Below are 14,774 nucleotides of genomic sequence, written 5' to 3'. Positions count from 1 at the left end.
AACGTCTACTGTATACGTGTTTTCACTTGTGAACACAAATTTGGGTTGAATTGTTTGACCAATTTTATATTTTACAGTTGTTTATTCCTTTTTTACACTTGTTTGACAGATAAGAGTATATGAAATGACAAACCCCACTTCCGCTGTTGCAACACATGCAGAATGAGGCTTGGCATTGTCTTCCTGAAATAAGCATTGATATCCTTGAAAAAAAAATTTGCTTGGATGGCAACATATCCTGCCCCCAAACCTTTATGTACCTTTCCGCATTATTGGTGCTTGCACAGATGTGCAAATTCCCGATGGCCTGGAAACAAAGACACCCCTAGACCATCACAGATTTAGATTTTGAACTTTGGCTGAGAACAATATGGTGGTCTTTTTCCTTTTGTATGGCCTGGAGGAAACAATGTCCATAATTTTCCAAAACCGATTTGAAATGTGGACATGTCAGACCACAGCACACTTTTCCACTTTGCATCAGTCCATCTCAGTGGAGCTTCGGCTCGGTGAAATTTCCGGCATTTCAGATATTAACAATATCAGGCTATCGCTTTGCATAGTATGGTCTTAACTTGCGTTTGGAGATGTAGCCCCAATCCGTGTTCCTGAGAGATCACAGATCATGGACAGCCAATGTTGGTTTTCTGCCCTGCCACGATGTGCAGATATTTTTCCCGATTCCCTGAATCTTTTGATGCTATTATAGACCATAGATGATGAAATCCCGAAATTCCTTGCAATTGTACGTTGAGAACAACTGAGCCTTTCGGGGATACACAATGTCACAATTTCATCAGAATTGAGATTTCTAGTGTCTTTTCCTTCATTAAAAAAAAAGGGTCTTTTGCTATTAACTTTTAACATGGTGATTTGACTGACTGTGTGTGTGTGTGTGTGTATATATATACTGTACACACACACACACACACACACACACACACACACACACACACACACACACACACACACACACACACACACACACACACACACACACACACAGAGTGTTCTCTGGGCTTTCCAGAGAAGGTTGCTTATTCCTCTAATACCTTCTGCTCTAATCTCCATTTATTTGGCAGGCAGGTGAGCTCCAGCATATGATGGCTGGTGGGCAAGGTTTAGTCGGTGAGAATACAGCTCATCCTAATGGCATCCAACCCCCGCCCCCCCCCCCACACACATACAGACACATCTGCGTCTTTGCCTCTTTTCGCCTTTCCTCTAGGGCTGCTGTCAGATAGAGAACTTTTATTGCCGCTCTAACTGACAGCAGGGAGCTGCTGGGATTGGCTGAGCAACCAGCGGCAACCAGCGTCATGTGGCCTGGCTCACAGGTGCACAGCATCTGACAGATAATGGCAGCTAAAACCCGGGCCAACCCAACGCTCGCTTCTTGTTTGGCGGATGGGGGTGGGGGGGGGTGGGGGGTCCATGCGACGGTGTCAAGTGCAATGGTCAGGTGTAAAGAGGGTATGTTGAGGGACGGTGCAGTGAAAAACAGCGCCGGTGACTCAACGTGTGACCACCCAGACACTTAAATTCCTCCATCTGCCCTGTGAAAGGTGGTCAAGGCCACTCAGATTCTACTGTGTGATACTTGCTGTGTCTGGCTCTACACTTCAAAGTGTTCAAGCAAGTATTCTGCCTGTAAAATAAGCATATCACAACTTTGCAATTATTTTATGACTATTCCACTAATATTTAACGGCAACTATTGTACATACAAAGGAACACAAGCTATCACACAAGCCGATCTTCAATTTTTTTTTTGTTGGTATTGATACATACAGTGCCCTCCATAATTATTGGCATCCCCGGTTAAGATGTGTCAAAGCCTTCAAATAAATTCAATTGTTATTGGAGAAGCATACTCTCAAATTGAAAATTGAAAAAAATGGTTCACCAGAAACAGAATCAAGTTCTTCCCTTGGCCATCGTTCCCCAGACCTCAACCCCTTTGGAAACCTGTACAGTGATTTAAAGAGAAGAGTACGGAGGACCCAGCGAGGACAGGACCCAGGTTGCTGATTGATTTTGAGAGATTGCGGAAAATGAATAATCAAAATTCCCTTTTTCTGTATTCTCCCATCTTGTAAAACACTATACGAGATGATGTTTTGTTGGCAAAAAGGGGTTGTGCAAAATGTTAACATCAGGGGTGCTATACTTGTTGCACACGTGATTTGATGTCAAGACCTGTTTCTTAATGTGGGATTTTTTTTCCTCCTGAGCTGCGACATACATAATTAATTTGAAATCTATCTTCCAGTAAATTTGCAAAACATCTCAAGCATCACTTAGCTTGTGTTCAAAGTGATGAAGGGTAATGGAAGCAAAGTGCAGCTGAATCCATTACATATGGGAAAAAAAAGTAGTCATACCATACACAGTAGGTGGAAATCGCACTTAATTTCATCAATGACTCATTCATCGTCTGCCGACGCTCAATCACGGAGAGTGACGAGTGTGTGGCCGTTTCGTTTCATGTCTGGTTTCTTAACGTATCATGAAAGCAACACTTAAGGTCGCTGTTCAACTGTCATTAGCAGTCACTGCCCTGTAATAACCTCTCTGTATGGTTCCTCCGTCTCCATTAGAGGTCAGTACAAAGTCACACGGAGGACAGCTGACTGGCGTTTTCCCCGGATTTAAAGGAATGCTCCTGCACCTGACGGGCTGACCCCCTCGGAGAAAACAGGGCAATTAAATGTGGATTTTCCCTATGGAAATTAATAATTCAACATTCTTTTTACTTGTATATACAGCACAGTACTCTACAATACATAGCCACTTTGCACACGTGGACCATATGTGAGCGACAAACCACGATGACGATGACCTTGACCGTTTTTGGTGCGTATCTGCAGGCAAGGTGAGCTCCGCATTGTTTGTGACATTGAACATTCTCGTGGGGCTTTAGCTGAGTGGCAGGTTGTTCCATTAACATTTTATTTAGCCGTGACATTAGTAATCATGGAAATTTCAGCACATGGCCCGGATGCCAACACATTCCCTCTGCCTGGTTCGTTTGTGAATAGCAGCCACGCACACACACAGAGTCCGAGAACTCAATCCACCAGCCATAACAGGGAAGACTGAGTGGCATCAACCCCTATTATCTCGTCCCTACGCTATGAACACAAAAGGCTCGGCGGAACAAAAATCCAATCAGTGCTCTGTGGGAGGATTTGCTGCACCGCAGTGCTCGGCAACACTGGTGGCTCCACTGGTGACAAAGAAATCATCTCGGAGCCTCCAGCCTGTTCACAGCCTATTTACCGCCTTGGTCACATCCCCACGCTTGGTCAAAGAGGAGAGGCAACACTCACTCTTGTTCCCTGCACGCAACAACGAGAAACACACAGTCGACTGTGTGTACGCAGCATGAAATTATCATATTTGCTGAGAACATTTGGGCGTGGAGTAAGTCATTGTTTGATGACAAACATTTTCAACATGGGGCCGCGGGCCCATTTTGAAAATATGAACCTCGCCTGGCTCGCCAAGATACGCGCCTCGCATGCTACATTAGCATCCCGATTGCAACGTTCATAAGCATGCCGCTGCTTATTTAGCCACGCTGCGGAAAAGCATTCAATAAAACAAAGTGCTCAATATGAAGTGGCAAATGCTCCCCACCTCGCTCCCTCCCTCTCATCGGCAGCCATCCCCCTTCTTGATGTGTTTTTTTACACCGCAACAAAATGGAAGCGCCCTATCACATACAGAAGAGGACGGAGATAAAACATGCAAATTCACACTATCACGATACATAATTAGGTCAATAATAGGAAGCCTTGTTTTCACAGCTGATAATTTATGAAAAAGCATGTTTTCGAAACTACGAGGTTCTTTTTTTTCCCCTTTATTGTTGCTTGTTTCCTGCCTCCTTTCAGGTGCCTCCGCGGAAACAAATCTCTGCAGCTTGCCAGCTTGAAAGCAAAGTCTTTCAAGCGGAAATTTAAGCCCTCCCCCTCAGATTTCTATCAACGCAGGTCTATATGTACACCAGGCAGGAGATTGCGCACAGTGTGTCCTACCCATTTTTATACATTCACTGCAGTGTTTTTGCTGTGTTGCTGCCACTTTTATTGTTTCTAATTAAAGGAGGATGGCACCACAGGAAGCAACCGAAGAAGACTGCACTTCAAACTCTAGTTTGAATTCTAAAAAGGGACCGGGAAACTCATTATGGTTATTTCACAGAAATAGTCTGGGGAAAAAAAGTTCGGGAAGTCTTGGTCTGCAAACATCTTACGCTGAAGCAACAAGAATAAACAAAGAGGGTCACCGGTCGAAGCGCGACAATCAAAGTGTTTCCTTCAAAGTTGGACAGTAATGGCGCTGCCACAAAAAGTAGTAAATAATGTGTCTCCACTTGAAGGCTTTCGAAGGAGGCTTCAACCAAACTATGACAGAATTCAATGAGCACAATCTGCGAAATGCACCAGGCAGTGTGACAACGGAGACATAAATACATAGTTACAGATAGTTTGGACATGTTTATAGCACCTTCACTCCTTTAGCTTTTCTTCTTCACTACTTCCGAAACGGTGAAGTGTGGCAATATGTCCATTAGAAGCAATTTGAGGTGTAGCGTCTCACTCAGGACACTTGATAGCAGGGCTGCAGATATCAAATATTTGTAGAATTGAATACGTAATCAATCCATTAGCTCATCGATTCATTGTGTAGTAAAAGTCGGTAAAAGTTGATTAAATTATTCATTTTCACAGGACACACAGACGAACAACCATTCGCTCTCAAACGCACTCAAACCTCGGGACAATTCAGAGTGTTCCATTAACCGACTATGCGTGTTAGTGGAATGTGGGAGGAAATCGGAGAATCCGGAGAAAACTCACACAGGCACGCGCGCGGAGAACATAAACTCCACACAGGAAGCCCGAAGCCGGTGTGCTAACAAGTTGATCACGGTGCCACCGCCACCATATATATATATATATATATATATATATATATATATATACACACAGTATACAGGTATATATACTGTATTTTTTTTTTTTTGCGGTCCCTTGTGTAAACCAACCAGCTCCCTCAACCCTTTCAACCCTTTGCCTCTTGTCCAGGTATTCCTTGTTGTCTCGTCAGTTTGCTTGTGTTGCGTTCCCTGGTTTCTGTCAGTTTTTGTCAGATCGTTGTTGCTGTCACGTTGTTTTGTTTCATTGACATGTTTGTCAAGACTTTGTTTGTGTTTTTGGATTGAGTTTTTTCCAATGTATCCCCTTAAGTGTTTTTTGTTAATACATTTTGTTCAGTACTCTCTGGTTCTCCTGCCGCCCTGCTTTTTTGGGGTCCACCACCATCACGCACACATGACACAGTCCCTCCTGAGTCGAAATTGCACATGAGTTGTGCAGCATGAGCAACTTGCTTTGTCGCATCTCGTGAACACCGTACCTCCGTTGTCAGCTGTTGTGACCTACTTTGAAATTACAATTTGTCACTGAATGTTGTTTCCATGGGAACAATATGACGAAAATGATTGTGTTTCTGACTGTGTGGCAAAAGTGAGGTCCGCATTGAACTGTACTCGTCTCATTCGTGCTGCCGTTGAATATCGGCAGCCGGCTGGATACAAATGTGACCTCAGTGTAATAATGTACCGTGTGTTTGCTGGAAGAAACACAGAGATGAACAAAAGGATAACTGCAGAAAGGGGAGCTGTAATGAACAACGTTTAAAATAATGTTGCTTTCAATAGCCTGTACACAATCGTTAAGATATTACTTATTCATGTACAGTTGTACTCTCAGGCTGAGAGTTGCAGGTGCTGCAACACAGCATATAGTATTGTTGCACCACAAATGTAGATATAAGACAAAAGATACGCCATTTAAACATAACATGCATTTTTAATGCTGATTTTACTTATTAAGGAAGACATACTATTCAAGGCAACCTGGCCATTTGTGAAAAATGAATTGCCCCCCCTTGTTAAATCATGAAGTGTGGCCAATCAGATTTTTTTTTTTGAAAAGCTCAGTTAATTTTCATGAACAAAGCCCAAGCCTGATTACTCCTAGAGCTGTTCAATTCAGAAATCACTAAAATAGAACTTGTTTGACAGACAGCCAAAAGATCTCAAAAAGCTGCCACAGTCCAAGGAAATTCAAGAACAGATGAGAAATAAGATAATTGACATCTATCAGTCTGGAAACCCATTTCGAAAGCTTTCGGACTCCAGTGAACCATGATGATAGCCATTATCGACAAATGGAAAAAAACATGAAACAGCCGTGAACCTTCCCATGAGTGGCCAACCTACAGAAATTACCACAAGAGAACAGTGACGACTCATCCTCAGGAACCCAGGGCAACTTCTAAAGAACTGCAGGCCTCCTTTGCCTCAGTTATGGTCAGTGTTTATAATAAAACAAAAAGGCAAAAACTGGCAAAAATTACGTGCCCAGGAGTTCCAACGTGACAACCATGAACAGCCCACCAAAAACAATATAGTGACTCAGTTTACTTTTGGAAAGAAAAAAAAAAGTGGACCGATGAGCTGAAAGTTACCTCTTGAAAGGTGTGTGTCTCGTTACACTTGTCATCAAGGTAACACAGCATTTCATCCATCCATCCATTTTCCGAACCGCTTGATCCTCACTAGGGTCGCGGGGGGTGCTGGAGCCTATCCCAGCCATCTCCGGGCAGTAGGCGGGGGACACCCTGAATCAGTCGCCAGCCAATCGCAGAGCATTTCAAAAAATGAATCTTAATTAACTTTCAAACATGATGGTGGTAGTGTGATGGTCTGGGGCTGCTTTGTTTTGTCAGGCCCTGGACAACTTGCTCTGATTGATTCAACCAGGATTTCTGCTCTTTACCAGAAAAACTGCAGGAAGATACTTTTTCCACACCGGGCCTTAATTAATACAATCACCTGTTAAAAATTGCATCTTATGTTTATTTGGGTTATATTTTTCTTATATTTACATCTGTTTGATGACCTTAAACATTAAAATAGGGAAACTGCAAAAACAGAAGAGGGAGATATTTTTCACGTCATTGTAGTATACTTACATACTTTAGTGTGGTATTCTGTTCACATAGTCTTTGCTCACATAGTCATTGTTTTGTTTATTTCATCGCCAACTGCTTATGCATAGACTATTCATCGTGCATTTAATTTTTTTTACATACAGCGCTTGCTTCCGTTCACATTCGCTTCTGTTTATATGGTATAAATTTATTTACAATGTTTGCCATTCACATCTGCATATACTGTACAGTATATTGTTTATTATTCATAACACTTTCGCTTCTGTCTGCAAATATCTATATTTTTAATATTTGTTTAATATTCTTCATGGCGGCCCAGTGGTCGAGTGGTTAGCGCGTCAACCTCACAATACAGAGGTCGCGGGTTCAATCTAGAGGTAAGATCGGGCCGCCCGAGCCCGAGCACGACCCGACCTGACCCGAAATTTGGGTCGGGTCGGGCCTTAAAATGTCAATCATTGCTTCGGGTTGGGCTTCTCTCTTGCTGACTTTTTTTTTTGTTTCGAGGCCGTGAATAGTTTTGGCCATGAGAGACCGTGGTTCGCAAACAAAAACAGAAGTCGCCTCATCACAACACGTACTGTACTAAACTCTTGCAATGACAAATAAAAGAACTCCTTCCAGTCTCTGTCGAGTATCCACCCGTCATTATTCGTCTTTGTCGCTCTGCTACTCTCTCTTAAAGTGTCGCGCTAGATTCTTAAGGACGTACTGCTGCGGTGGTTTACGGCCCAATTTTCAACCCGTTAAAATGACGGACGGCCTTAAATTTTCCCCGTCCACTCTTAAAAAAAATCCGTCAATGATGGAAAATTGTCGGTTAATGCAACCTCTTCAGAAACAGAAATATAAAAGATGTAAATGTTTATACAGTCGTGTTTAACTTAGATTTCGTTACAAAAGACAGGCTTTGTTATCAGAAATCACCCCTCCTCCTCCCGAGTCCTCACAAATAAAATATGAAATGTCGGGTTTGCTTCGGGCTCGGGCCTGCAAATCAAGTTAAGCGATCGGGCTCGGGTCGGGCTTAAATACCCTCGGGCCAGTTTGGGTCGGGCTCGATTTTTTAGGACCGATCTTAGGTCTAGTTCAATTCCGGCTACGGCCTTCCTATGTGGAGTTTGCATGTTCTCCTGGGGCCTGCGTGAGTTTTTTTCCGGGTACTACGGGTACTCTGGTTTCCTCCCACATTCCAAAACCACGCATGGCAGGTTAATGGAACACTCAAAATTGTCCCTGGGTGTGATTTTGAGTGCGGATGGTTGTTCGTCTATTTGTGCCCTGCAATTGGCTGGCGACCGGTTCAGGGTGTCCCCTGGCTACTGCCCGAAGACAGCTGGGATAGGCTCCCCCCACGACCCTTGTGAGGATCAAGCGGATTGGAAAATGGGTGGATGGATGGATGGACTTTCTTCATCTTGTGTGTTGCTACGGTGCACTTTATTGAACTGAATTTCCCTATTGCTGCACTACTAATTGCTTCTCCTCTTCTATTCCTGCTATGCTCTGACAGCAAAATGAAGAAGCACAAAACATTTAGCAAATGCCTGTCATTGCATTGGATGCACACACACTGAATTCATGTGCCAATGTCCTCTCAAACTTGCCCGGCTTTCATGAATATATTTGACCTTTTTTTTTCGCCCCCACCGTAATGCTGAGAGCGCATAAAAGGCGAAAGGAGAAACTAAAGAGCGGCGAGCCGAGTTGATTTACGACAACACATTATTGTGCGCCGAATGCACGTATGGAAAAGGACAATCTAATCGATGGGCCAAAAGAATGACAATGGCCTCTCAAATCAATGTCCGCACTCCATTTTCTCACTGTGAGAAGACAAAGCGTTCAGGTGTTTTTGTTGTGCGGCTCTGTGCGCATGTGTGTGTGCACGCGCGCGGCGGCAGTTAATTTGTGTTGCCGTTGCTGTGGTGAAAAGCATTGCCGGGACTAATCATTATTTAGTTGTGGCGGGTCTGGAAAGGTCAGCAGTCTGAAATGTCAGGCTGTGTTCAACAGAAGCCAGATGCAGCCGCGTGCCGCTCAAGTGTCCAATTAAGGAGGGTCGAGAGAGGTTGGAGTGGGTCTCTGTGTGGGTGGTGCCCGTATGAGTGTGGGAAATATCACTGAGGAGGGAGATGGTATGGATATGGTGTGTAGCAGTTACAGCTTCACGTGCTACGTTCACAAAGCCTGCGTGTTTTGATCCATTCAATTAGGTGTGAGACTGTTTACTGACTCGTCAAATGAACACAATGGCTGAACACAAGTTAGCCACTGGCGTAATAAAGTTTGTTAGCCCACCTTGACTCCTCCTACTGCCGATGCTACAGTATCAAGATGAGACAGAGTGGGCTGACGGTGGGTAAATGAGGAAAGACATCGTGTGACGGGGCGACACAAATATGCTACAATGAGAGCACTTGTCCACGCGATTGGCTGGCTAATGCTAGTGCGAGGTGGATCTTGCGTTGCCGGTTGGGATTGGCTCCAGCTCACGCACGACCACAATGAGCACAGGCATTTCAGAAAATGAAGGTTTGGGTGGATGGTTGGATCGCGATCGCTTGAGAATTAAAAGTAGGGCTCGCTTTAAAATAAATAAATAAATAAATAAATAAATAACAGAAAATCACAGTTATATTACTCTGAAAATCTACTAAATGTGGTTGAGAAAGCGGGGAAGCAGTTGGCGCTCAAGTGGTGAGAGCTTCATTGTTACTTTTTGTTTGAAAACGCATATGGTTGCTTTCAGACTTCTTATCAGGCAACGGGACTGCATTGGTAACTATTGCTCTTCACTCAATTCTAATCTGCAATAGCAATCGATTAGCAAGAAGATAAGAATAAACTCGGCTATCAGTGCCAGGCAAGTAAGCAAATTCTGTCTTAGAGGTCAGATCTGACTCGATTTGGTTGTTTATCTGTTTTGCAGAGTAAACAAAAATCTATCATTATTCATCTGCGTTTGTCCTCCAATAGACAAATGCTATTAAGCGGAGGAATGTAGTTTAATGTGCCGCTCTTAACTGATTGATTCTGGCCCGCTTCACAGTGCAGAAAACAGACGATGCAGAGAGAAGCGTTCCTACAGGTGATTCTAAGTTGAGGAAGTCATACTTCGAATGACTGGAGCTTTTTCCATCAGCCTCCAACTTAGTTCTGCTTAATCTTGCTGAGAGAGGAAGAACTTCAAGAGAGCCCGAACCCAGACATTTAAATTCAGCAGTTTTGCACCTTTGTTCAACAGATTTGAGTAGGATATCTCTTCTTTCACCCCACCGCAAAGTCATCCATAAATTTGCCTTGTAGTTTTCCTGTTAAGACACCAACTGACAACTCAGATGGGGTGGGGGGAGTGAAATTCCACACATGTAATATGTCTTTTTTTTAACTTGTCACTTAGCCGCAGAAGGTGTTGCAGTACTTTTAAGTCTTCCTCACGCTCTCGCATTCCTTCCCACCTCTTCCCTCACTGCGATTGCCTCTCTGTCAAGCTGTGAAGACCAGCCAGCGTCGGTATTGCTGCCGTCTGTAAGAACAGCTGCAACGTAAACCCCCGAAAATTAACCTGCGCTGCAAGAGTCTCACTTCTGCGTAATTCTAAACAAAGCTCATTAGATCTCGCAGTTACTTTGGACATATGGGTTATTCTATCTCCCTTTGCCATTCCCATCTGGTTCCCCTCTGAGATTGCAAACGTCTGTCCACTCGCCACATCGATGCCTCTCTCACAACTGGACAAATGCCGCGGCTGTGTGATTTGTTTCCACCAAATAGACTCACGTGATGTGCTCCCTTACAAAGGTTTCATCCAAATGTACAGGTTCATCTTACAAAAAGAAAATACTCAATGTGGTTCTAATTCAGTCAATTGCGGAAAAGAGCCAATGACTTACCACAATTGGTGATGGTTAACAGGTCCAGCTGGCGTTGTTGCTGAAAGAAAGCGAAAACGGCTGTTAGCACATCGCGTGATCAAAATATTGCACGTTATCCCAATCAAGTGACACCGAATTCTTAAGTGACAGTCTGGGAAATCTATTTTGTTTTCATATTTTTAGGTTTGAGTTAGCGCAACACTTTTTTTTATTTTTTTTTTCCCTGGACAGAATTATGAATCCATGTTATTTAGCCCTCAACACGGACATAATGTAGAGTGCAAAAGTACACACAAGGACAACTTCATTGAGTAAACACTAAGGATGCACCAATACTTATACAAACATCAGATAAGATAAGATAAGATATCCTTTCTTTGTCCCACACTGGGGAAATTTACAGTCTACAGCAGCAAGATTGCGGTTAGAAAGAAGAAAAACATCAGTGTATGATATCAGATACTGATATATTGGCATGCAGATACTGTGCACATAGATACCACATCTAAGAGCTGGTAATGCCTTTTTTACAACCATATTAAAGTGAGTGTCATGACCAAACACACAAAAACACTGCCTGGGGAGAAGACATGGCACCAGCAAAGCTGAAGTTTAGGATGTAGCTGAAAGTAGTCTCGCTAGCTTTGTAACTGTAACTTTTTCGGTGTGTGACAAAAGTGGACTAAAAGGGGAGACGGAAGGAGGCCACTCTTTCTCTGTCGCGCTCGCTCTCTCACACATACGCTCACACACACACACATGCTTGACTTGGGAGCACTGCAGTAATCAACACCTCAGCCCTCTTGAACCAACAGTCCCTCAGGAAAAAAGATTTCCAAGGTACGGATGAGAGGTCTGTGTGTGTGTGTGTGTGTGTGTGTGCGTGTGTGTGTGTCACACTTGCTAGGTCACGGTCAAAGCCACACATCATTTACATCCAGGCACATTGACCGGTTGCTCGGAGGGAAATGCAGAGACTCTGATAAAATTCTGGGAATCCTTCTCGCCTCACATGCATGCCTCAAGAGGAACACGCTGATGGACGATTAACATTCATTTAGTATTTAGTGGAGGCTCTAACAAAGAGAGACTTATGGCGTACGATATGAAAGTGAAGTGGCACATGATTGCTGTGATAGTGTAACTCCAAAAGAAAGTTCTTTGACTCGGCAATATGCTCCAAAAACGACACAGGCCAGTTCTTTTTTTTTTAAGTTATGCTCCTCTCTCAGCAGAGTAATATTCTTTGTTATGCTACTCTTTTTTAATCTTACTAAATAGTCCCAAAGTACTCACAAATTGCAGTTTTCTACTGGGGTTGGCCTGATTTGAATCTCAACTGAGTGTTTCCATTGGAATGAACAGGTATTATTTCTTGTAAGTTGCACAGTGGTGAAGATGTCACTCTTCTGCCTCACAGTTCTGAAATTAGAGATTTGAATCTCAGCTCCAGTCTTCTTGTCTGGTGTGTGCATATTCACCCCCCCCCTCAAAAAAACCATCCCCCTATGGCCCAATTCTGTACCTCTAATATAATTTTTTAAGAGACCGCAATGCACAAAGAATTACAACCAATAAGAGACAAGAGGTGTGACCAACGAGGTGTTTGCCATGCACTTGTGGGCACACTACGAAGCCTCGCGCTGACTTGTTTCCTTGGGCTACGGGAGCTTTGCTGAAACTACCGTGGATTATCCACCTCTGGTTAGCAGCAAAAGTCAAAGAGAAGAAATTGGACAGAGACAGAGATAAGACCAAAGTGAACAAATAAGCTGCCTTCCGGAGGTGCAGGGGCCACAGGCAGTTGAGACGATTCAGAAAACAACACAAAAACTAAGTATCACCTCTTTATTTAGTTTTCAATGATTCTGCATACAGTACACACTCACAAAAAACCCCCAAAAAAAACCTTCAAACCCTTTCCATTTAGTTCACACAACCCACGTAACAGCCACAGCTAACATTGGCTCGTTTAGAGTGCAAATAATCAACAGGGGTGGCTTTGGTCAGACACTCGAGCGGAGGCGGGAATAGTGAAGTGAGGCGACCGTCAAATAGTGCGAGCATTTTAAACGGGCAGACTACCACTTTAATGAAGAAGCCAGCTCTAGAAAATAGACAGTCATTGGGATTCCAAAGCTAAGACCATATGGGTGACGTAAACTGCTGGTTGCTGTATATAATTTGAGGTTTCGCCTCAATAAATGACAAAACTAAAACAAATGATATCTTAGGCTAACCTTTTGCAAGCAGTACCGTAGCTTATTCCGCTATATTCAGCAGGATTTTTTTAAATAGAATTTTGAATTGAATACAACTTTATTGTCAAATTTTTGTACCCACACAAACGAAAAAGGATACACTTGTTTTACATGATACATTTAAATCAAACACACCTAGAAATAAATTCAAGATTTATTTGCTTGACCGTGTGGGGGGGAAGATGACACATGGCTTTTGCATGTGATGTGCTGAACCACATGAGCCACTGCAGGCTGGGTGACCGAGCAAGCAGTAGAGGTCACTGTGACAACATGAGACACACAACAGGCAAGCGTGCAAGCTGAGATCACACTCTGTCCACCGGAGCCCTACTTTCACAGTAACGCACCCGTACTCTTACGACCACCTCTGGAGACTGAGGGAACGGAGCCACTGCAGGAATTAAGAACATACAGATATCAAGTCTGTTATGTGATAGAAACGATTGGGAACACTAAAACCCTTCTTTTCACTTCACCTGAGCCATGACTATGAGGGCACATTTTTTCTGTAAAAGTACAAATATGAAAGAGTTTCTACCTTCCATTTAAACGAGTTGAACAATTACAATTGTTGAGTTCACTTTAAAGAAGCGTGGATTTGTAAACTAGCCAGTCCTTTGATTCCACGGGCGCAGATGGAATCAATGCCCCAAATCATAAAGCAATTTCCAGATAATAAAAAGCGGTTGCCTGCATAGCAACAATAACAAATAGAACATTGACAAAATGAGCATAGCCTCATTGGACTGATAGTGTGAGGGAGCATTACTTCTGAATATAAAATAAGAATTTTAAATGAACTGGGAGATAATGATACACATTCAAATATGCAAAAATGTTCTAGTTTACTCACTTCCACGTTTCTTAAAATTGAACTTTGCATTAATTTGTATTTTATAGGCAGTTTTTATCAATCCATCCATCCATCCACTTTTGATAGAGCTTTCCTGATTAGGGTCACGGGTGCACTGGAGTCGAAACCAGCAGACTTTAGTAGGGAGGCGAGTGCGCCTGGGCAGATCGTCACCAAGTCCCAAGAGTCTTGGCTGGATTAACTGGTTTAAAATTTAAAACAGGACTTTTTTTTTTTTTAACTCCGTGGTGAGTTAGATACTCATTTTGGTTCTTCAGCATCCTCTGCTGGCTGTAACTACAATTGTGTGCACTCTGAGTCTTTCCAGACAATATTGTCCACAAGAGTGTAAAAATGACATCCATATACATGTTTGCTATACAGAACACCCATCCTTATAAACATGTCTTCAATAAGTCTTCAACAAATGAAGTCTACAAATAAAACACACAAAAAAAGAGTCAGGGTGCAGGCCTAGTGGAAACATTTTGGGGTCTAAAATAAGACAGCTGAGGACAGCGGAATCACAAGAACGATTTCACTGCGGCTGCCCGCTGCCATCTTACTGCCGCACATGTGCACACGCGCGCGCACACACACACACGCACACAAGCCCGCACACGGACGCAAATGCACACTCTTGAGCAAAGGGCCTTTTGGGATTGACCTGCCAATTGAAGAGAGAACCGATACATAATTAGCTTAATCTAGCTCCAAGTGGCTAATAAACTACGCAATAAGGGTTGGTGT

General features: G+C 43.2%; 1 protein-coding gene across 1 annotated transcript in view; it reads right to left on the bottom strand.

The window, feature by feature from the left end:
- The window catches only part of agbl4 (AGBL carboxypeptidase 4), a 266,670-nt gene that overhangs the window by 72,370 nt on the left and 179,526 nt on the right, over nucleotides 1–14,774 (bottom strand). Inside the window, exon 6 of the mRNA XM_086115268.1 lies at nucleotides 10,926–10,965. Coding sequence (XP_085971394.1) covers nucleotides 10,926–10,965 — 40 coding nt within the window. The remainder of the gene's footprint in view (nucleotides 1–10,925; nucleotides 10,966–14,774) is intronic.

Source organism: Hippocampus guttulatus, chromosome 7 (genome assembly GCF_054856545.1).
Source record: "Hippocampus guttulatus isolate MCC_2025c chromosome 7, RoL_Hgut_1.0, whole genome shotgun sequence".
Lineage (NCBI taxonomy): Eukaryota > Metazoa > Chordata > Actinopteri > Syngnathiformes > Syngnathidae > Hippocampus > Hippocampus guttulatus.
This window is presented reverse-complemented; position numbering and strand designations above follow the sequence as displayed.